General features: G+C 40.3%; 1 protein-coding gene and 3 non-coding genes across 8 annotated transcripts in view; all 4 read left to right on the forward strand.

Moving 5' to 3' along the window:
• Positions 1-3,312: 3,312 nt before the first annotated feature.
• The window catches only part of LOC138197250 (F-BAR and double SH3 domains protein 2-like), a 64,029-nt gene continuing 42,702 nt past the window's right edge, over positions 3,313-24,639 (forward strand). For 2 of the 5 annotated variants that reach the window (XM_069147936.1, XM_069147939.1), the window contains exons 1-3: positions 3,314-4,059; positions 4,682-7,657; positions 20,553-20,598. In XM_069147936.1, the coding sequence (XP_069004037.1) occupies positions 7,518-7,657; positions 20,553-20,598 (186 nt within the window). In that variant the 5' untranslated portion in view covers positions 3,314-4,059; positions 4,682-7,517. Of the gene's footprint in view, positions 4,060-4,681; positions 7,658-20,552; positions 20,599-24,639 lie in introns of all 5 variants that reach the window. The other 3 variants (XM_069147937.1, XM_069147940.1, XM_069147938.1) reach the window with 2 other exon arrangements.
• trnat-agu (transfer RNA threonine (anticodon AGU)) lies at positions 17,542-17,615 on the forward strand. Its single transcript has one exon. It is a non-coding gene; the product is annotated as a tRNA-Thr (tRNA).
• trnat-agu (transfer RNA threonine (anticodon AGU)) lies at positions 21,271-21,344 on the forward strand. Its single transcript has one exon. It is a non-coding gene; the product is annotated as a tRNA-Thr (tRNA).
• Positions 21,937-22,010, forward strand: trnat-agu (transfer RNA threonine (anticodon AGU)). The gene has a single exon. It is a non-coding gene; the product is annotated as a tRNA-Thr (tRNA).

Here is a 24,639-nt window from a genome sequence, read left to right on the forward strand (position 1 = left end):
AACCCTTTTCCTGGGTGCAAATATGAATCAGTGGCATAAAAATTAGGCCAGATGTGGATTTTATGGCTCTGGTATGAAACATATGTACTGTATACAGTATGTGTGTCACTGTTCCACTACCTGGCCCAACAGATTCATCCAACGACACATCGCTACGTCTTGACGTCTCTGAAATATATATTGGTGACACTGATTCACCCCGAGTTGTTTTGGTAGCAACAACTTTTTACAAAATGTCTCGTGCAGCTGTGTGGTCGGAAAGACAGAGGAATAACTTTTAACTCAAAACAGAACCTGTTTTGAGATCCTTTTCGAACTTGTCTTTCAGCTTTACTCACTGACAGGCAAAGTACATAATTTGCTCATAACTTCAGCCCCTTATTTTCTGTTTATCTGACAAGCTCAAGTCATGTAATAAGCCAGAAAAATCATGCCTTAAATGATGTACAGTAGTAGATGCCAGACTTACTAGTTTCTCAGCTGACTGATAAATTAACCTAAAGCTCTTTTCCCCCTCCTTTTCTTTCCGATACTATTTTCTCTTGATCAAGAACATTGCCTCATGCTCGCTCTGAACCCTTCGCTCTCTCCCTGCTCTCTTCAAAAAGAACTGCAGATGAAATTTAACAGACAACAATATCCATGACACCCTTAGAACACAAGTTTACTTACACTACCACGCTGATTGCCCTGTGAAGTATATCCCCAGAATGTTGTTTATGGCTCACTACATACCGAAGATACCTGAGCTGGATGTAGTTAAGGTGTGTGCTTGTTTGACAAGCTACAGCCTGTACATACAGCGTGAGCAGTTGGGCCCTGGTGGTCAGATGTGAACTGTATTTCAGTCATATTGACAATGACAAGGACAACTCACCTTTAACTATCCAAATATTTATTTTAGCCTTTTGGTAACTTCAGAAATCCATTAGTTAAAATTATTTTAGAGTAAGAAAACAAACAAACAGGGGTAGCTTTTAAATCCTATTGATCAATTAATGTAATCACTATTACTATGATCATCTCTTCATCACCATGAACTCAGATTTATTTCTTTTTATTTGTAACCTTGGTTTTATTAGGGCATACTACAAATTCTTATTATAGTATTACATTTTTTTGCAACAAATTCAAAAAACTAAAGGACCACCTGAAGATAGATGTATCGTAATAGTAATGACAATAGTAACATTTATGATCATAAAAATAGTCTTTGTTCATACAGCATCTTTCTTAAGGAGGTTTAAAGGAGCTGCACAAGTTAAATCAACAACAACTAAAGTGGCATAACTAGAATTGCATCAATAAAAATCACACATTTACAATACAGAGATAAAAGAAACATCATCCACAAAATGCACCAAATATATAAATCAAAAGGGGATTTAAAAACAGACATGTCATAGTTTATCCTCCTCAGATGACAACAGAAGCCTTCTGAAGCTGTAAACTTGGGAAATGTATATTTGTTCTTTACTTTGAGAGTGCTGGACAATCCTCTTTTCTCAAATTAAACAATGTAGACATAATTACAAATTCCTTCACTGATAATACAATTAAATAGAAACACGATAAAAGATTCCTGTAGTGTAAGTGTATCTGAGCTTCCCCCTTTTGTATCTCTCTCACCTACCACAGAAACATCTGTTAATGAGTTAAAACGCAACATGCATTTTACATCACAGTCAGGACAAACTATGTGGGCTCTAATGTAATGTTCTCTCCCGTTTACCTTTTTAATTGCATAAGCCAACTTTCAATAGAAGTACTTAACTGTAACAGTTTCTTACCTTAGTATGATCAAAGGAATAGATGTTCATAAGCCAAATCATAAAAGAAAACATAAATCAAAACATTCCTGGCAGGATCCTAACAAAAACAAATATGATCCAGAAATGAATGTCAGCCATTTTCTCCCGTGCCTCTGCCAGAAAGTTGCATGTGGATATTTGGTTTCTCTCAAAAGTGTGTGTGCTCATGTGTTTGAATATGCATGTGTTAGTATAACTGGTTTTACTGAAAGGTGAGTGCTTAATGTCTTACTTGCTCCAGAAACTGCATATTAATGATTACCTGGCCCTTAACATTGAGTACAGCACGTAGGAGGCAAGAAATAAAATGTACTTGTCCTTCCAGCTTCTTTGTCTTTTGCTCTGTTTATTTATTTTTTTATTTTATTTCACTTTATTAATCCCCGAGGGGAAATTTCCTCGCTATAGCAGGGGGGCTCTCAGGGGGGAGCTGCTGCAACAGGCTGCCACTAGCGCGGCGCCAGGTAACCTGACCTGAGGTGCATGTTTTTGGATGATGGGAGGAAGCCGGAGAACCCGGAGAGAACCCACGCAAGCACAGGGAGAACATGCAAACTCCGCACAGAAAGGCCCAGGACCGGATTTGAACCCTGAACCTTTTTGCTGTGAGGTGACAGTGCTAACCACTGCACCACCGTGCCGCCCAAACCAGCAGTTTAACCAGCATTAATGCTTCAGGGGGCTGACTCTTATGGTTATTTATTATTTATATTTTTTGTAAGACACTACTTCTCTGAAACCTAACATCTATAACAATCTCCTTTAATTTTGCTTCAATAACACAAGTCTAAATATTTCTGGGCAACAATAACAAAGTGTGCACTTCTTCCAATCTGCAGCAATATGTCTTAACCTTTTGCCAATTATTGTTTCCATGTTACAGAGGCCACCCTGGGAAGTGGGTCTAACGACAGTGGGATGTGGAGGAGTGGTTCAAATTTTATAGAAAAACATGCATGTTTGTTAAATATGAATGTATGTATGTATGTGAAACAGTTTGTATTTTAAAAAAAGTTATTTCAATACCTAGTTAAATCACGTGCAACCACTCCTAACACAAAAACATACAGGCTGCATGTAAGCAGCACTGCTGGTGCCAGCTCTGTACAAGGGTGTCAGACACCCTCCATTGTAATATATTCCTTTAATTGTTCACACAGATTCCATCCTCCAATGAACCCAATGACCCCATTTTACTCAGTCGGCTCCCTCATATCCGACATAAGGACAAACTTGATCTACTTAAATATAAATTGGATTAGAATTAAAATAGTTAGTTATTTTACATATTTAAAAATCGGTGTTGTTTTATTATTTCAGCTGGAACAGTGTGACAGCCTTGAAATAATGGTGTTTTTGTGTTGTTGTTTTTTTTAAACATTGCTTATTTAAAAAAAAAAAAGCAATCTGCATTCGAGGAAAGCAATAAATAATTTTGTTTTCCCGATTTCTTTTTTTATTTTTTTTTTTAATAATTTTTGTTTTGCAGCCTCCTCCCCGATCGATTTTTCCTCGATCGACTGCGGTTTCTTGTTGCTATGCAGGTCTGCGGGACGCAGCCTCCCGTCTCTGTCTTTTCTCCTTCAGCGGGCTGCGGCGACGCTTCAGTCGGCGAAATCATCCCGTTTTGTCGCGACCACCCTCCTCGCCGCCCCCCGTTTTTTTTGTTGTTGTTGTTTTTTTTTTTCGCACGAGTGTTAATCGTGGTTCCTTGTCGACACCGGGCGAGAAAGGGCAAACCAAAAAAAAAAAAAAAAAAAAGGTCCAGACACCGGGCGGCGCAGTCCCGCTTTTCACCCGCACCGTGGCGCTGTCGAGCCGAGCTGCTGGAGGGGTTCCCCGTTTAAAATCCCCCCCCCATCACCACCACCACCCCCTTATCCCTTCCCTCTGCTTTTTCTCGTCCGCCTGTTTGCTCCTCTCTCGGCTCACAACAGTACCGTACAGTCCTCTCGCAGTGGCAGCAGCCAGCACCGGCGGGTCCAGTTGTTCTCCTCCTCAAAAACTCGCCCCCCCTTTTTTTTTTTTACAAACCATCAATCATGGCCGCCGGAGTACAAATTTAACTCCCCGTCTTTTCCTTCCCTGACGTCTCGGGACGGGGGAGGAATTGTTGTTTCGTTTGAGGAAGCAGAAAGCGTTTTCGACCGATTCGGGTTTTTCCTCCCTGGAATTTACGACCCACACATCACAGGAGGGGAACCACCATCCATGTCAAGCCTCCACCATGCAGCCGCCGCCGAGGAAGGTGAGTTGATTCTTCCCGGAGTCCCGTTATGTTGAACTGCGCGACGGATAACGGCGTCGTTACCTCCGATGTTGGACTCTTGTGATTTTTTTTTGTTTTTTTTTGTTTTTTTTTTTGTTTTGCTGCAGGCTGCAGGCTGCACCGTTTTAAAGGGAAGGAAACAGGATCCCCCCCCCCCAAAAAAAAAAAAAAAAAAAAAAAAAATACCTCCCCCCCCACACACACACACCGCTAGCCGACGTTAGCTGAGGATGCTAGCTTGGGACACCTCAGTGACATTAATGCGCGTCTGTCCGTCAAACACCGTCGGCGAGGAAGCAGCCGCGCGGTTTCCTACAAAAACAAAAAAGCACAGGACTTGTGTTACGAAGTAAACACTGCGGTTGTTTCTTCTTTTTTTTTAGGACGTCCAGCAGGAGAATTTAACTCTAAATAAAAAAAAAAAAGCGGCATTTTTGCACGTTGTAACGTTGTCGCTCTTAAGTGAAACCTCAGTTTGGACGTGAAGCGGCTGTTGTTGTTGTTGTTTTTTTTTTTTTTTTTTTGTGTGCATATTTACACGAAGTGAAATATGACAACAGTTTTTTTTTTTTTTTTTTTTTTTTTTTTTTTTTTTCCCCAGATAGCACAACGAAAGCTGCGGTTCTTTGTGATGCGTCTTGTATGAAAGAAAGACCTTCAGGGTGTCCGGGGTCACATCATTTCATCAAAGGCTGAGCTGACAAGAGCTGTCCACGCAAACCCAGCGAGGACACATGTCGGACTTATTGATTGTGGATGCGTTCAGATAACAGACCACAGTACTCTATAGTAGCATGCTGCACGGTGTGTGTGTGTGTGTGCGCACATGAGGGTGTGTTGAAGTTTCTGGTCCATTGCTTTCTGTGTGTGTTGTCCTGAAATAGATGCATGAGAGCCAAGTCACATCCGTCCCTCATCCGTCCCTCAACATGTCACATCCTGTCTTTAAAACACCTTTCATAATTGAGGCTGTGGAGACCACAGTCGTGTGTGTGTGTGTGTGTGTGTGTGTGTGTGTGTGTGTGTGTGTGTGTGTGTGTGTGTGAGATCAAGTGCATCATTCAATTTGCGTTTAAGATCAAACTTCCCAGACTAAAACAGAATTTTCAAAATTCCCGATGCCAACGTGTCTGGCTTCCTCCAGCTGTAAGTGTATCAGTATTTGGCTGTGGGACGCTAATAATTTCTCTCCCCGGGTGGCACACTGCCCCTAAAGTGTTCTGTCTGTGTCTCAGCACATCTGCTTACAAACTGAGCTCATCGGACTCTCCTATATTAGCTTCATGTGACTTAAATTAAAGATGGCTGCAACTGAGGACGACAAAGGCAGTGCTTTGCCACACAGTCTGTCTATCTGTCTATCTGTCTATCTATCTATCTATCTATCTATCTATCTATCTATCTATCTATCTATCAACAGTGACATCGGCGTTGTAGTGGACACAGAAGAAGCATCAGTTCAGTTCTGTTATCTCTATTTTGTGGATCTGTTGATGTCTTCACAACAATTGATTTATATTCTCTTAACAACATGATTTTTTTTTTTTTTGGACCTAAATTTACAATTATTATTTTCCATTTTCCAACAAGTGTTTGTCTACACAGACTAACAACAACTACAGCAATCAAGGGCATTTGAGCAGAAGTTCAACCAACCAATGAGCCCTCAGTAGCCCTGTGTTTTTACCTGTTCATATTACAATGATGAAACGGGAAACTGGAGGGAAGTACATGGCTTTTATGCACTGATGTAAATTTCTCACTATAGAAGTAAATCTGATGGTTTATAGTGATGTGGATTTTAAGGTCAATATTTGATCTTGTTAGATCTCGTATACAGGTGGGGATGTTTACATTAAGCAGGGACATTAAATTATGAGTATCGATGTTTAGGTTCGAAGGCATCAGTATAATCCCTCTCGCGGCATCAGTCACCGCTACACCAGCAGAGTTTTTTGTCCTTTAACATAACCTTCAGGGTAACTCTCATATCTCTTACTTTTTGCTTCTTAATAATAGTAATTACTAATAAATGTTTTCTCGTTTGTCTCATTGACCGTCTCTCTTTCTCAGTCCTGCCATATTTTCTTCTTCTCCCTCTTTTCTTACCCTGATTTCCTCTCTCCTTCTCCTCTTATGCCCAACTTGCCTCACTTTGTCTCCCCATCTCTCCCCCCTCCTCCCCCCCTTCAGCCCCTCTGTGGTTGCCAGTGAGTGATAGAAGGTGAAATCAAGTGAAGTCGTTTTGCCCTGATAATGTAATGAACCACTCCCTCCTTATCTTCAAAGACACAGCACATGAAAGAAAGGAGCTCTGCAGTGTGTGTGTGTGTGTGTGTGTGTGTGTGTGTGTGTGTGTGTGTGTGTGTGTGTGTGTGTGTGTGTGTGTGTGGAGCATGTTGCTGATTGTTTTGTCTAGAACAGTCATGAATTTGCCCACTGTTACTCTGGTGAATAGGCGATGGAATTCACCCGACAATGCACAATGACCTTCACAGTGACTCCGTGCATGGTGGCAGGAGGTGTGTGTGTGTGTGTGTGTGTGTGTGTGTGTGTGTGCGCGCACGCGCGCTTGCTTGTGCTTGTGCTTGTGCTTGTCTTTGTGCATATTAAGGCTCACTTCTGTGTCTGTTGCAGCACAGGATGGTGCGAATGTGTGTATGCACGGTCTGTCGGTTCCCAAGTGCCATTATGGGCTGTTAAGAGTATCATTTCAAACTGCTGCTGCCAACCTGTCCAAAAGTCTGACAAAAACCTGACTCGGATTGTTCCAGTGATGGTTGGAAGTGTGTGTGTGTGTGTGTGTGTGTGTGTGTGTGTGTGTGTGTGTGTGTGTGTGTTGACAATAGAGCTGAGCCCTCAGCTGACAGCTGATTGGCAGATAAATTGTTGGGGATTACATTATTTGAGTGTGTGTGTCTGCGTGTTTCCAGCTTGTCGAATTTGAGGGTCAAATTCAGTATCCTTGACTTTTGGACTGTTTGCTGGACAAAAAAAACCCCAATATTTTAAGATGATTTAAAAAACCCAGGTTCATTGTTCTTTTGACATTTCATGGACAAAACAGATTATTTGATGAAGAAAATAATTGCACTCCTGTTGAGTAATGTTAGAGCATTTTGTCACAATGGTGGGTGATTTGGTAATTCCATGCAACATTTAATCTGACCTGGGGTGGGTGATATGGAAAGATTATGAATTTGAATGGATATGGATTATTAATTGTGGAGGCAGGTGGAGGCATTCATCATGTACCGACCTCTTTTACAACCAGGAAAAGACAATGATTTAACTCGGCTATAATATCATATTTAGCTATTGATTTTCTAGTAATATATCAATATCTCAGGACAGATGTTTTTTTTTTATGGAGTTAGGTATTTCTGAGTGTGAGCCAGGAGATAAATAACGTGGCTGCAGAGCAGAAGGGTGAATACATGACAAATCCTTTACTTGATGTGTCTTTTTGTTTCCTCCAGGTCAAAGTGACACAGGAGCTGAAAAACACTCACACAGAGCAGATGACAAGACTGCACTTTAAACACCAGACTGAATGTGACCTGCTGGAAGACATGAGGTATGAACACGTCTCTGCGTTGCTGTAACACAACGCCTCTCTCATCTATTGCTGAGGAACACACTCCCGGACGGTTTGAAATCCAGTCCTCATTGCTGGCTGTGATGTGCAAAGCGTGCACACATGGACACAGCCATGTGCAAAAAGAGAGAAGGAAACTAAGGCGCGAGGGAGGAGTTGCATGAGAAAGAAAAAAGAGGAGGGGGAGGATGGTCATATTCCAGTTCTTTGAGAAGCACAAAGGGTCGGGAAAATGATGAAGGAATTTCCTGCTGCTCTCTTCCTGCTCTCTGACTCGGTTTCTTTCTTCTTCTGTTTCGTCTTTTCCAAATTTCATTTTGTATCTGTCTTCTGCTTCGGTTTCATTTTTCTGTGTCTTTTGCTCTGACTTTGGTTTTGTCTGCCTCCGTATCTCCTTTTCATTCCAGCTCAGCTCTGTTTACTCATGACGTATGAGAGTTGGCAGTTATCCCTTTTGGATTTGGCATTGGGAAGAAGCCCCGGTTCCTTCACATGCTCTTATTTTCTGTGTTGACTAAGCATTGATTATTTATGACAGCAAACTCTCTAATACTATCTGCTTCTCTGCTTCCATCCCTGTCTTTCGCTCTGTTTCTCATTTTCACACTTTCTCGACCTCTTCTTCCTCTAAGACCCTCCTCTCTTTTCTCCCCCTTTCTCCCCCTTTCCCTCTTGGGGGCAGCTCCAGCTGTTTGAGAACAGATTGGCTTGTTGCTGCTTGGTTTTGGAGAGTGAACAAGGCTCGGGTCTCACTTGTGGGAGAGAGGGAGAACCAGTTAAGCATATGCAACCACAATGTGTTAGTTCTTTCAATCAGTGAGGGATGAAGCTACGTGCCACTGAGTAAAGGTCTCCAAATTGGCTTTGTCATCCTCGTCATTGAAAGGCGCTGCCTGCAGTGTTTTCTCAGTGTGTTACTCCAGCCTTTAATGTTTTGTAATTATTTCTGATGACACATTCTCATGGAGGTGAAATCAGGAGCAGCGGCGTGGTCCAGTGATTTGGGAGATCGCCGTTCGATTGGACGCCCCGAGCTCAAGCGCCTGCAGCCGCATGCATCTGCTTTGTCGATGTGTCCTTGAGCAAGACACTTAGGCACTATTAGTGTCTCTCTGGCTGATGTGGCACTCAACTGACTTTAAAACAAAATCATGAAAGATCGGAGGGGTTCGGGATATCTGGAATTCACACCAGCAGTTGAGGAGGTGAACGTGTTCGTCTGTTCAGCCGAACGGACTCCAACTACTGTTTCTCCTGTCAGATCCAGCTGCCGTTTCAGCAGCACCTGAGGGGCTGAACGGACAGCAGTGGGCTGAGCTGCCAGATGTCTTCACCAGCGCCACTAAAATGAACAAAATAGTTTTCAGTCAGGTTGATCAATAGATATACTTTTTTTTTTTTTTTTTTTTAAAGGGTGTTGCTTTCAGCTGGAGCACAAAAGCGGGGCCGGCCTTAGAAACGCGAATGCCATTGGTCAGCCGAATGCCGCAACTTCCTGTATCTGTTTCAAATTGAAAGCCCTCTAGTGTTTCATACATAGTCCAGTATTCTACAAGGTTTTGACTTTGTCTCTATATTTGATTCTTTTCTTTTTGGCTCTTGCCCACTGTAGTTTAAAAGTATAAATAGTTCAACTGGAGCTCACTATGCAGAGCGTGTGCGACCTGTGTCTCCCCAATTTATCAACTGGAATAATAACTACAATTTTGCTTGACATTCCCTAGTTCCTACTTCTACAGTGGGGGTATTTTTCTGCTTTAATAATTCTCTTAAAATAATGTATTTCATTATTTTCAGAAATGTTAAGGAATACAATTTCTTTTTTTTTTTTTAAATAAGTTATAAATTAACAAATAATTGTTAGTTGAAGCCCCACATAGTAAACTAACTTAATAGTTTTCACTGTCAAAGCACATGCATCCCTAACTGACAGTAATGTTAATCATGTGCAAGTGATTTCCACAGAAAGAAGCAATTACTGACTTGGGATCTGGGGTCAGAATGCAGCATTGATGAGGCAGTTGGTGCATACAGTCAGCGAATGGACTACAGTTGAAAGCCAGCCAGTTGACTAACACTGGGAATGAATGGGTATGTACTGTCCCTATAAAAGCACATCTCTGATGGATCTGGATTGAAACGATGACCTGAGAGTTTTGCTCATGTCGTGACTAATCATAACTAAATAAACTCCAAAAAAACATCTTTCAAATAGTTGTACCCTATAAAACAACCAAATTGTGGCCGTATGATGAAACCCATTCATGGCTGACAGACACACATTTTCCTGCTTAAGGCAGCAGTAGAGTTTAACTCTTAAATCCCAAAAGCTGGTCTGAGGTTATTTACCCTAATTAATCCACAGGCTGACTTTAATCAAAGCACACACACACACACACACACACACACACACACACACACACACACATGGACAGAAATTCCTTGCTTCAGTATATTCAGCGTTTGCCAATTGTAAAAATTACAAGGGACAAGATAAAAAGACAAAAATAATGGAGGAAAGAGGAAGACAGAAAGAAGAAAGAGAAAGGACAGTGTACTTAATCCTCTGGGTGTGCATTCTAGTTGGACTAGTTTTAGGAGGGAGGATAAGAGAAAGAGAGAGGGAGGAGAACATGATGACGAGTTGGTGGACTCGGAGTCAACTTGGTGTCCTCAATCCAGCTAAATCCCCCTTTCCCTTATGTCTGCCTCCACAGCTATACACACTTACATCACCCAGTGCTGACCACAAAAAAATAGGCTCAAATACACTCGTCTCACCTCTTACACATTTGGTAGCATGTATTTAGCTTTCGCACCTTCTTGCCCTTCCTTTTGCTCAATAAGAACATACTTGTTGCTTAACAGTGAAGCTTCAACACATTTTCAGTATTGCAGCTGTGTAATATCAGTTTTATTGGTAGATTTAGATCAGTCAATGAAGCAAAATTGCAAAAAAGGCCTTTGTCATGCTGCTTTGCTTTGCCCTGCAGCAGTGCATTAACAATCTGTTCTTGTTATAGACAAGATGGTGTTGTGTGGTTTTTACCTCCGTTTCGCTGTAAGGGAACTTGCAGACAAAACCAATTGCATGAAATCTACCGTGGTTTAGACAGAAAGTTGTATTTACACTATACATATTGATTAATTAATTGTGGCGATGATATTTGGACTAGATTGCATTCGTCTGGACTTTGTGATTACTTCCCCATGCTTGTGTTTTGTGGCGCATTAACACGGGATAAACAAATTTGTTTTTTTTTTTATGCAGATTTATTGACCAAATCCTTGGAATTATCAGCAAATATCATTAAAACATAATGGGTCTTCATGCTGAGTAGCTAGATGAACCTCCTCCATTTCAATCCTCAATGCTATCAGAGCTCTCATTAATGCTTTTTACTGCTGCGTCTATAATTTAGGAAGATGGGGAACAGAAAGTCAAGGATTCATTGGGGGGGGGGGAGAGCTAAATTAATGCAAAGCTGATTCACACCCTGCTAATGCAATTAAATGGTCTCTGTATTTGGCAGAATTACAACCTCTGCTGTTATTCTAAACAACAAGAGGACCTCAGGTAATACTTAGAGATAAGGCTGAGATGACAAAAACATTGCGTGGTTCTTGCTGTTTTAAAATGGCGGGCCCTTCATGTAGTCACCTGAAGCCATTAAAACAGCTGGAAATCGGAGGTTTCTGTGGGCCAGTGACGCAGTGGATGACGCATCTGACTACGGATCAGAAGATTTCTAGGTTCGGCTCCTGGCTGGCTTCGTGTTTCTTTTCTCTTTTCATGGAAGGGTTCAAATCAAAATCAAATCCTGTGTGTAAAAATATACTTTATGTAACATACTGGCCAATAAAATGCTTCTTCTACAGGAAACCATTTGTGTTTTATCAGAACTGCAGTCAATAGTGAAAGGATTTTACTTAATTTAGTCATGTTTTGTCCATGCGTAAAAATAACCAGACAAACAATTAAGTCCCATCCAAAAAAAAAAAAACATCTGTTCTAGCTGCTACACATTTAATATGGTGGTCTTATCAAATAATAAATAATAGTATTAAATCGATTTTATTCATTGACAACATTGTCTGTTTTATTTTTGTAAATGTTGCATCGAGTTAGTTACTCTTCTGTATAATTAACATGCCATATTGGGTTGTATATTTTACAATATTTAGGGCCTTCTTATAGTGCAAGGAATTATTATTCTGTTTTATATTTGTTATTTATGTATCACAGCAAAATTTTTGAAGATTTGTACTGTTCAGTTACCTTTAGTCCCCGGCAGAGAAATGGGAACAGAAGGAATTTGGTTTGACTAATTAACAATGGCAGTGTAGTAAGCAGTCAGACAGTGTACAAGCTTTTTTTCTATGACAGACTCAAGTGTGAAAATTGCCGTTTTTGTTTGAGGAATGTCTTCCCATCTCGAGAGAGACGTCTCTGGCATATCATGTTTCAGCAGCCACAGCTGATCAGAGCAATAGTTTGCTGTGATGTTGTGGCTGCACTCCTATAGTTAGACTGAGAGTGAATTCTTTCTGCTATATCTTGGCCAGCTCTTTCTGTTCTTGTTTCTGTTTCCGATTTTGTCGAAACCATGATAATAATATGATAAATCTGATTCTCTTTCCCCTTGAACCCCCACCACAGCACAGGATTGGTAAGAGCACAAGTCCTTGCAACCTAATAGGAATTTGGTGCCTTATATAAAAAAAAAACAAAAAAAAAATGACATGATTAAAACTCAAATTTTAAGCCTGATTTAACCATAACAAGTGATTTTTCAGGGCCGCAGAGAGCCTGTCCTGCTGTCTGCTAACTTGAACAGGTCAGAGAGAGCTCATCGAACTTAAAGTCGCACTGTTTTAAATTTCCAAAATGTTATGGTCTGAGTGAGCCTCTGACCAGCAGGAGCTTTCACAATTACATGAACATGATTCTGTAGTTTTAGCGTAGTTCACCTCCTCGCATTCAGAACTTTACTTCTCACCTGGCAGCGTTGGCAGCCTTTAGCAAATTTGTGTGACAAGAAACGTGGTGGGATTGGGTTTGTATGAAGCTACTGCCTTTAATGCCAGCACACACTGTTCAGATGTGATCAGTAACAGTCACTTTGATCTGCTCATTTTCCTGCTTACTTATCAATTGTCCAAATACCTACTTGTTCTTTAAGTGGAATAAACTGCAGGGAATGTGCTCTGTTATGTGTTGTGGTGATCACGCAGTGCGAAAACATGACCACCCTCCTCTGCCTCGTTCTCCGCCTATGACTCACGTTGCTAATCCGTTTGTCACTGATCTCAGTCTGTGTCCTGTTAGGCACTGATCTCAGCTGTTTTCCCAGGTTTGATCATTTCCTCTCTCTGCCTTTCAACCTATTGCACCCCTTGCCCTCAATACACTCACTCAGGCACACGCACGCACACACACACACACACACACACACACACACACACACACACACACACACACACACAGTACATACACTTAATGCCTACTCTCAAGCACTTAAGTATTTCCTGTCAGACACACAATTATCTGCAAGTCTGCGCATTTTCTTCTCCCTTTCTTCTTCGTGCACAGCTGATGCTGACATGGCTTTTTGACTCATGTGCTGCACAGTCACAAACGTACACCCGTGATGGACAGACGGGGTGGTGGAGTAGAAAGAGAGGGGAGGGAGGAGAGAGGGATGAGTGGAGAAAAGGAGTGCGAGAAAGTAGAGTGCAAAAAGCCAAAGAGGAGGGGATACAAGTGGGGAAGAGAGACAGACGTGCGGAGGATGAAGGAGGGTATGGACAGGTCTGAAGGAATAGAAATACACTGTAAGCAGAACAAATCCAGGGAGTGAGGCAAATGTGAGGAGACACAGACGGAGGTGAAATACAGTATATTGTGTCTTACAATAATGTAATAGATTTTTTTTTTAAATTTTTTTTAGTTGCACACGGTTATGATTACAGCATCATAAGTCAATGTCGATATTCTACAACTCCGAGCGAAATGACCATTCAAGACTTCACCCTGAACTGTCTGTTCTGTTCATTTTCATTCGCTTGTAACGCACAGTGACATGTGAACAAGCAGACTGGGTGTGAGGTATTTCTGGCTGATAATTGGGTGTCCCATGTTTACGTATGCTGTCTCCGCCGCAGTGTAACCATGGCAGCATGAAAAGCCCAGACATGTCCAAAGACCCCAGTGAGGATGTGCATGTTTGTCGGTGTGTATACTGGTTTTGACTTGGCTTGTGTGTTCCAGAGGGGCCTGACTAGTACACAAGTATCCTGAATTACCAAGAGACCAAAGCAGGAAATGCTTATTTTGGGCTGTGCATGAATAGAATGAAAGAATACAGCCAGTGTTTATATTTGCATATACTGTCAAATGTTATGATGATGTACACAGAAACTGGAAAGTTGGACCTAAAAAAAAAAAAGAGGTAAAAATATATTTCTAAATTTTAAATGCCTTTAAATTCATTGGAGCTCCAAGACTATTGTTACAGCCAGTGGGAGCGACTAAAACTGACTCACCTCATTTCAGTATTGTAAATGAGTTACATCCTACTTTTTCACATTGCTTTCCAAGTTCCAAATTCTTTCACATGATTCATTAACAATTTTTTTTTTTTTAGCTGGAAATGAGTCACATTAGGAGTTCTGGTAGGGTGGAGATTGTGGTTTTGAATCCCTGCCAAGATCGTATCTTCTAATGCTTTCATGCTTTTGGGGATATCCATTGTTACCACAAAACCACTGAAAAACAAACCAAAAAGTGCTTGCAATGAAAAATTAGAGTGCCAATATTTAGTAAAGGAAATCCATTTCAATCGCTCTCGGGTTAGTCAGTGCTCTGCAGCCAGAAATTGAGGTTTCTGGTGTGTATTTATACAACAGCAACTGAATACCTGTAGCGTAGGTGTTTATTTGCTGTTCTTAATTAGTGTGCCAATATAAAAGTGGAGGTAAACACAGCAATAGCTTAGCTCTGCCAAATAACTCCTAAATGGATGGGAAATAGCTTCTAGCTAAGAACTTATAACGTAGTTCTATGTGTATTATATTTGAGTGAATCTGCAATCTCAAATCAACGGTAAACTTAAATGAGGAGAAAATGTGTAACACAATTACAAAATGAATGCACATCGGTGTTTTTTTTTTTTTTTTTTTTTAAATAGTTAAACTTTGTCAACTTAAAGCAGTTGCTTCAGTTTCTCCACCACTTACATGTGGTTTGGCAAATTGTAATATTTGCCAAGATGTAGCTGCTGTAGTGAGGGAAATTTTGCCTTTGGTGTATTCAACAATTTCTGATTGAATTGAAGATTGTACTAAAGCACACATGGTCAAAACACGGCCGGTGGTCCATCTCAATCTGGTCTGCCACGTCCTCAAAGGAAAACAAAACGACCCCTAAAAAAAAAAATCAATAAAATCTAGCATTAGCTTAATGAATATTGACGCGAGTGACTACAATTAGTCTGAACTGCTATTTAACTTCATTTCAACAAAAGGCGCATTTAATTCAGGCAGCGGCAGTTGACACCAAAGAAACTAAACGAGATACTGTTACATCTCCACAGCCAAGACTCTCTGTACTTTCATTTTCATTTGTGTCATACAGACATAGCTGTTCTTCAAAAAAACTGATGAGGTCATCATCTCTTTCTTCTGTCCAAAGCTCTTGATTAGCTGTCGATTTAAAACTGTGACGAGCTGACTTTGCATCGCAGCTGATTGAATGTTGAAAGAGGCGATGTGCCTCCAAATGTGTTTGCTGGGGACCTGACGAGCTGAGTCGCACTGTCAGCTGCCTTTGATGACTATTGTGTATATCGGGGCATTGAGGCGATGTGGCTTACTTGGTTAAAGTGCCTGTCTAGTAAACAGGAGAGCCTCGGTTCAAATCACAGCGTTGCCTTAAATGCCACTTTGGTAAATTAATTATTACGCAATACATTGTCTTCTCATGAAGTGAATGCTAAGCTACTCATTGAACTGAAAATGAGCTCATCTGATAATTTGTGATAAAAGCTTGCTCATTAATGGAACATTGCATTTGCAAACAAAAGCTAAAAATGGCCTATGGCAAAATAAATTAAAATTTATAAAAATGCACACCTGTATGCGATGTTCCCTTTTTCCATCACAGGACACCTGGAAATGTGCACATGTAGATCGCCCTCATAGTCTGCCCTCCGCATGCCTATATTCAACCATAAATGGTCAACGCAATGCACCTCATGTTGATGACCAGAAATGAGCCTGCTGATCACAGTGGTTCTTTATGCTGATTCGTCGCAACAATGGAGAGAAAGACCGGGAAAAGGAATTTTTTTGAACCCAGAAATCAAAGTGCTTCTTGAAGAGGTGAAGGATATAAACCTCATGTTGTTCGGTGGCCACAGCAGTGGGGTCATAAACAAAAGAAAATGCTGCGAGTGGCAACATGTTGCTGCTCTACTGAATGCCCAAAGTGCATCTAACTGGACTGTATCTGACATTTTCGGAAAGTGGACAGTTTTAAAGGTCGGTGCAAAAAAAAGAACTGCATCCCACTGGCAGAGTGTCTCTGCTGCTGGTGAGGTTGAGCTGTCACAGCTGGAAACCTGAGAGGCCTCTATTCTTGGGGAAGTAAGTGTGTGTGTGGAGCCACCTTTAGTGTCTTTAGCGCATCTCGCTGTGTGCGCTTGACAGCAAAGTCGTGTTAACTGCAGCACTTTTACACTCAAAAACTATTAAAATTCATAGTGATATTTAGAACATATTTAAAAAAAAAAAATACTAATACTTTGTCTTGCAATTCTGTTGTGCTATTTGATTTTATCTTGGATTGTACATCTAATTATGATAATTTAATCACTTATCTTGATTAACCTGGTTGAGGTAAAAAAGGACTCCGTATATTTAGACTTTGATTTGAGATTTTAGTTAAAGTCCATATTCGGGGCATTGTCTGCTGTCATGGAGACAACTTTATGTTTTATCACAATCGATTCTTTGGCTAAATGCCTTTAAAGTCTTCACTACATATAAGCCCAGCAACAGATGTACTTCCTGCCGCAGTTCAGGAAGCTCAACCTGCCCCAAGAGCTGCTGATCCAATTCTACTCGGCCATAATCCAGTCTGTTCCCTGCACCTCCATCACCGTCTGGTTTGGATCGGCCACCAAACAGGAACCGACTACAACGGACAGTCAGGACTGCAGAGAACATCATCGTTGCTGACCCGCCCTCCATTCAGGACTTATACACATCTAGAGTCAGGAAACGGGCCGGTAGCATCACTGCAGATCCATCCCACCCTGGACACCCGCTGTTCCAGCTCCTCCCCAATTGCAATTGCACCATTGTTTTAGGTGTATATGTGTATATATATATATTTTTTTCTTAGCTGTATGTACGTCTATTTATGTTTTATATGTCCATTTATGTCTCTGTTTTTTTGTTTTTTTGCACACCGAGAGCTCAAGTTCAACCGTAGTCAAATTCCTTGTATGTGTACCTGGCCAAAAAAACGGATTCTGATTCTGATATATTACATGAGTCTGGACTGACATGGAGGTAAGCTGCAATTTGACTGGCCGGTGGAGCCATAGAACCGCCAGGTGGTAATTGTAGTTTTAAGAGCTTTAGCACATATAGTATTTATATGGTATTTAATAGTGTTTTTCAACTTTGATTATGGCAAACAGATCTGTACATTACTCCTCCAACTCTGCTAACACCTTTTTAATGTTGTATAGTTGTTAAAGGCATTAATTGCATGGTGACTGAAAATATTGCTTTTATGAAGCTTTGTTTTTTTTTTGCTTTTTTTTTCCTCATGGCTCTGTGTCACTTATCAACGTGGTGCTGTGGCTTAGTTGGTTAAAACGCCTGTCTAGTAAACAGGAGATCCTGAGTTCAAATCCCAGCAGTGCCTTTTCACCAGTCAACCTTGTGGATCAGTGGAAAGCAAATGTCAAGTCCTGTCTTACTCTATGTGTAGGTGACTGACATCGACTTAGTTCTTCTACCTGCAGTTATATGATCACTTCTTCATAACAAACTCAACTGCTGTGCAATGAAAATTTTCAATTGTAATGAAATCATCCACTTCGACTCAAAAATGAACTTTTGTACCTTCTCTGACATAACATCCATATTTGGGGCATTGTCTGCTGTCATGGAGACAACTTTATGTTTGATCACAATCTGTTTTATTGGCTAAATGCCCTGAAAGTCTTCATTACATATCATATGAATCTGGACAGAGATGGATATCAGCTGCAACTTGACTGGCTGGTAAACGCATAGTATGGCGAGGTGGTAATTCTATATTTTTCTACTTTGGTTCCAAGAGCTTGTCGGAGCCCCTCGGAAAAATACATTATAGTACATGTAGTATTTGGATGGTATTGGATATTGGTGTATGTGCGTTTTAGGCCACAGGTGGAAACGTGACCCGTGCGAGGGTGCGTGTCATATTTCAACTGACAAGCATGGGGTCGGGCTAAACACTAAACACATGCTTCAGCCTCTTGCAGTAGATCATTAATAGTTGACTAGTCTGCAGTTTTGTGTGTCTGTGTTGGATTTAAAAGTGACTAGTTTAGTCATTACTAAGAATTTCTCATGCCTCGTCGTTTTAACCGTTAAACCCAGAAATCTGAAGTAGCCTCTTTAAAGAACAGCAACAACATGTTTGACTAAGAATCGCTGCCCTTTTTGTTGAGGTGTAATTAGCATAGAGAGAACAGGCAGTAGATACGCTGTCTACACTGACAGTAAGTGTTCTCTTCTCTCTTTTTCTAACAGTCTGTTGTATAGAGTATATTTAAGACAGCACTAATTTGGTGACTTGAAGTTTTAGTAAACTGTAGTACCACTTTTTACTCACTTGTTATTACAGAAATATCAACACAGGATACATGCGCGGGCTGCATGCAGTATATCCAGTGCTGTTTGACAAATTAGAGGTGGAGGCCTAAAACCATTGCAGAAGATAGTGGCGATAAATTCATTTGAGCCATGATAATTTGACATCTTGGTGAATACACTGTTCGGCGGTAGATATTCGGAGTGTGGTTGAACACCAGTTCTTGATGCATGGAGTCAGTAATTGTTTATTTGTTGCATCAGATACATTTTAACTGGTGCCCTGTAATTCCAGACAAACACAGACTATTTCTTGTAATTGATGATAATTTATCACAGCAAGTATTCAAAATAGGTAGCCGTTGTGCTCATCATGTTTTTATGTCCCCCTATCAGTATTTGAATCTCATATTGCCAATCCCAGTGACGTTTTTCACAGAAGGCATTTTGACTTTGCCCGGTTGGCATTGAACAAAATTGAGCCTAACATTCATTATTAGGTCTTAAAATGCAAGACATCAGTTCTGTAGCTTCCTGCTTACATTACCAACGGGTGCCGCTAGAGGTCGGCTCCAAAAAGTCTCCGGTTCCATAGACTCCCTTTCAACTTCTCATAAAATTCTCAGTCGATAAAAATTCTCCACCAGTTATCTCGGTGTTGTTAGCTAAAGTCGCTTCTTCTTATTAGTTTTCTCGCAGTCCTTCTGAAAATAATCCCTCATTAATTCGAAAATAAGCTTAAAAAAAAAAATCAGTGTTTTTGGGGTCGTGTCTGTTTGATTGACAGGCCTGTGGTGCAGTCAGGTTGCAATCAGATCAGTCAGATCCCCCCCCATCCGGCACCCCCAACTCCCCCAAATATGGTCACTACCGGCTCCAAACCGCTCCAAACTAGCAAGATCGACAAAATCCGAACTTGAGGCTTCATAACGGCTGTTCACAAACCAATTGGTGACGTCACTGCTGGTTGCCGGTTGCTTTTAATATAGCTACTAGTTGGTCGTATTGATACATGTTCCAGTAGCTGGAGTTTTTTTTTTTTATTATGATTTTAACATGCCTCATAAATAGTGCTTGTTAACCAAGATGACTGCATTTTTTGCAGCCCACCATCATTGTACTTGTATGACTGTAAGAAGGCTTAGTATTGTCTCAAAACATACGTACAAACAGCACGTGGAACAATCCACACATCTCTAAAAATATTAAGTTTAAAAAAAATGCACTAAAGGTGTGATGAAACCTGAAACTCTAAAAATCCTTTAAAAATGTTAGTGGGTTAATGAATTTGAGTTACAGTCGGGATCTTGTCTGGTGAGCTGTTCATTTCATTTGAAAAGATATCTTGAATTTTTTTTTAAAGTGTATGTAGTCCGATTTATGCAGGCAAAGTGTTTGTGCACCTGAATGGGTCATCTCTGCGCTTCTGTGTTCATTCAGCTTCACGGCCTATTTATCTGTCTTTATAATCACATACTTAACTTTTATGTTTTTCATTCTGCACATTCCTGGGCTGCGATAAGAGCTTCAACTGTCTCTGCTGCCAGGATGTTGTGTGTCATTGAGGGGACGGGGGAAAAGTTTGGAGGAGTTTGTGTTTTTTTGTGGGTCTTAAAAGGAGCAATTATTTTTAGAAAGCACTGTCGCGCAATGAAGAGACAATGATAATTCCTTCGTTGCATAATGTTGTGGTATCCAAGTTCACCATTAGGATGTTCAGGGACACTGAATGTGATTGCTTTATTTGAGCTTTTCTTTTCTGTTACTGGAAAACAAGTTGTACACACGATATCAAGGGAGAACATCACGTTTATATTTTCTTCCTCCTCCTATCTTACAAAATACTACAAATAAAACATCTGATGATGAGATGTATGTGAGATGTAATATGCATGTGTTCTCTATGTGTTAACCCGTCGTTGTATGTGCACTATGTATCGATCTATGATTTCTCTTCCCCCATTGTAGACGCTTAAACAATCCTGTGATTCTCTCTCCACAGGAGCTACAGTCTGAAGAAGGGACAGCTGGAGCGGGACTATGCACAGGTAAGACTGGCTGGACTCTTGCTGAACTGTTTTCAGAACTGATTAAGAGTTGCCTTTGTGGTATTCTCCCCCTTCAAAATCTGTCAGTATTTTAATTTAATCATCATGCTGTGGCTTAGTTAGTACTTGTGCAGTCTTAGAATTTTGAACCGAGTAGTGGCGTCTTAAATCGCACCCTGCTGTTCTGCACTCACCGTAAATACGCACAGCATTTGAATGCATCACCTGCCAAACATATCTGCCAGCTTTAATGATTTTTACGCAGATATCAGCATGTTTTCGTGCCCTTTGTTTAACACACAGTAATAATACTGATAGCTTCTGCCCAACAGCAGTATGATGGTATTTGGTGAAAAATAGGCACTTTTGCGCTCTATTCAGCAACAGCTGCAGCTTCCTTGGACGCCGCATTTGAAAGAATATACTTTAGATATTGAGACGTTTTGAGTACATCATCCAGGTACATTGTGCACTGCATGCTTCCTTATTTGACAGTGTGAACGCATTTATACACTTAAAGTAATTAGTGTTAGTACGTCAGTATACCATTTGGAACACAGCATGAGACCTATCTACTTCAAGCCACGCTGCAACTGCTGAACAAATATAAATACTTTGGTGATAATTGAACAAATCTGTACACGTGTGTCTTGGAGACACACTTTTTTTTTTGGCGCTGTGGCTTAGTTGGTTGAAGTGCCTGTCTAGTAAACAGGAGATCCTGGGTTCAAATCCCAGCATTGCCTTTTCCTCCTTTCCACAGGAGATGTTAATGTGAATCGAGTACCACCCAACTGTCTTGAATAATCCTTTCTTCAATCTGCTATCTTACTGATGCCAGTTTTGTCCAATGTGGAGGAAACTCAACTTGCCTACAAATATTTGTTATGTAATTATTTCAAAGGGATAGTCGACACCTTGTCATACATTTAACACATTAAAAGTTATGGGTTTGAAGCAGTTTTGTTCTAGATCTAAATGTTAAAAAGCACCTTCTGGGTTCGAAGATGTCACCCATAGTTTTCTTGAAGAGCGATTTTGAAGTTTAGTTCCAGGTGGCTCTGGTGGTGGCAATCTTGCCAATTTTAAGACTGTGGCGATTGTATAGGTTGCATGGATCTTATGTGCTGTTAGATTTAAGATGTGTGTGTGAAGCGTCCATGTTTTATTAGCAGCTTCTTTGTAGTAACATACCTATTTGAATCAGAACCTTAGAATTCTTTTTTTCTTACTTTTATTTTATCGTTAAAGGCAATCAGTTCATATTAAAAATCACTTTTAAGAAGCTCTATTTTGGGTTGGACAGTATGGACATGGCTTTTAGTTTCAGGTTTACATGGTGCTGTGGCTTAGTTGGTCAAAGTGCCTGTCTAGTAAACAGGAGATCCTGGGTTCAAATCCCAGCAGTGCCTTTTCCGCAGTCTGGCTCAAGTTGTTTACTTGGATCAGGGGAAGGTAAATTTGAAGTGTTTATGGTCACTGCTTCAGTGCTACTCTACTGAATCTCTTTGAAAGTGAAATGCCAGTGTTGGCCAAGAGGAAGGAAACCCTAAACAGTTTTAAACATATTTGTAAATCCAGCAGAAATTGAAAGAGACTTATCTTCTTTGTACTCTGGATCAAGATCAATTTATAGTTTATATAGTATTTAAAACTTTTTGACATTGTATTATTTTAAACCTGTAGTGTAAGACCAATGCAGTAAGACTAGATTGATACTAATTAGCATGCAATCAATAGTTAAAATGTCTGTTTAGTAAACAGGAGATCCTTGGTTTGAACCCAGCTGTGCCTCTGCTACAGTTTGGTGTTCAGGATGTGAAAGGCTCTCCTTGTAAGAGCTTTTATCTCCAATCCATATTGGCCTCTGACCTCAGGAAGGTTTCATTCATCACCATTGCTAAATCAATTGTGTGGCTGGAGATCATTCTCCTTTTATAATGCTGTTTTAAAAATAAAGCCTGTTTGTGTAGCCTGGGACCTACTAAGTTCTTTTGTCTACAGTTGCACTCCCACTGCTTGATATCAAACTCAGCTGCTTTTTTTTTTGTGATACTTACATTTTTATCCAAAACTGTGATTCTTCTACTTATACTAACATTAAATGGTGAAATATATTAAAAGGTTTCAGTGAAGCCTTGACTTTTAAAAGCTTTCATAAAAAAGCCTCCTGATTTATCATTGATTCATTCTCTGGACAAATAAAACCTCACACATGTGCTGCTGGCCACATTTGGTTTCTCTTCCCGTATTCCTATTTAGTTATCCACAGATGTTTCAGTGTTTCTATCTCCCTCTTATTTTTAGGTATTCTTTCCTCCTGTTTTCAGACTTATGAAATGCTCCATAGTAATTGTGATTCAGACAGCAAAGGGGTTTTGCATACAAAAAAAGCCCTATATCCACTCAGAAATAGATTATATAGCCACATGGCTTTACAATGCAAGTATTTCACTCGCATTTGCTTCTAAAAATAGAGATGTGCGAACAGGAAAAATATCTTATGAGCAAAGACGCCGAGTAGCAGATTATAAACCACCATATCTTTTCTTACAAACAACAACGTATCAGCCAAATATAAGACAACTGTGATTATTAAACATGTGCTCCAATGTGAAGCTGTAACATATCTTCAAGCCTACAGACACTTTCAGGTGGTTGCGTATACAGTGACCATTGGTTGCTTACAGAATAGGAAAAAAATATCTGGTTGTTTAAAAAAGACCTGTTGTTATGCAAACATGAAGTATTTCCTGTTGCTACTTCAGAATAAATAAATGGATGGCACTTTTTAGCTCAAATGGAACCAGGTTCAGCATTTTGTCTTTGTTTTATTTGAGCCTGACCTACAGGTTTCATTTGAATGATGGAGAGAGCTGCGTTTTTTCACCAAGGGATAACATTGTTCTTAACATGCCCAAACTACATCTTTACCATTAAATTATTTCCATCCATTAGACAGCTACTTTGTGGTATACTGCTGATCTGTCAGGACACAAAACCAAAACATATTTCCCATTAGAAGTCTGAATCAGCATATTTGTGTTAGTAAGCACAAGTTCAGTGGTGTCTGAGTAAACCAAGCATTGATGCTGCCAACAATGTGAAAGACTGTCTGATTTCCATTGTATTTGATGCAGCTCAGCTTAAGCTCCCATCAAACTCACATTCACACACACATCCATGCAAATTTTGAGAAATGCTGTCAGCTGCAAAATCCTCCTGTAGCTTAATGAAAAACATCCCAATACATAACCCATCCAGCTCTTAAGTACATATTAACATACAGATATTCACTCTACGCAGCTGTGCACTAAATAACCCTTATTTTGTAACCCTAATACCGTCATCATATGCACATGAGAGGAGGAGTGTAGAGGATGGGAAGATAGAGGAGGAAAAGAGAAAAGTGCAAAATGCTTTTGTGTGTGTGTGTGTGTGTGTGTGTGTGTGTGTGTGTGTGTGTGTGTGTGTGTGTGTGGTTTAAAACAAATGTCTTCATTTACACGTGATTTGAATGATTGAGTTTCCTGTGGTCAACCCCACTGATTTCAAATGCTCATTATCTCCCTCTCTCCCTCACTCTGCTTTGCTTTCTCTCTGTCTCTCACTATTCTCTTCACCTTAGAAATAGAGGTTGCCTAGCAACACCTCCCCAACCCCCACCCCTCCTCCCTACTCAGTAGGACAATGGATTCCCTCCTAATTGTTGGTGTGTGTTTGTGTGGGAATGTCTGAGTGCAGTGCTTTTTTTTTTTTTTTTTTTTTTTTTTAAATAAATGCACGATTAATGGGAAATACATTTTGTTACAAGATCCGATTGGATTAGGAATTTCTCCTGTCTTCTGTCACAATACGATTTTACTACGGCACATCTGCCCTTAGCTCATGTCTCTTTCCATTAGACACTCAGGTAGTAGATACACTGAGGAAAATCAAGCCAATGGGATGTTCCAAGTGAGAGTGAGATAGATGCTCTAAGGGACATTCAGAGAGTCATGGATTAGGGAAAGAAATCGACATGTGCATTTAACCAAATCG

This window comes from Embiotoca jacksoni, unplaced genomic scaffold, assembly GCF_022577435.1.
Source record: "Embiotoca jacksoni isolate LCO1_2020_lvr unplaced genomic scaffold, fEmbJac1.0.p SCAF_14, whole genome shotgun sequence".
Classification (NCBI taxonomy): domain Eukaryota; kingdom Metazoa; phylum Chordata; class Actinopteri; family Embiotocidae; genus Embiotoca; species Embiotoca jacksoni.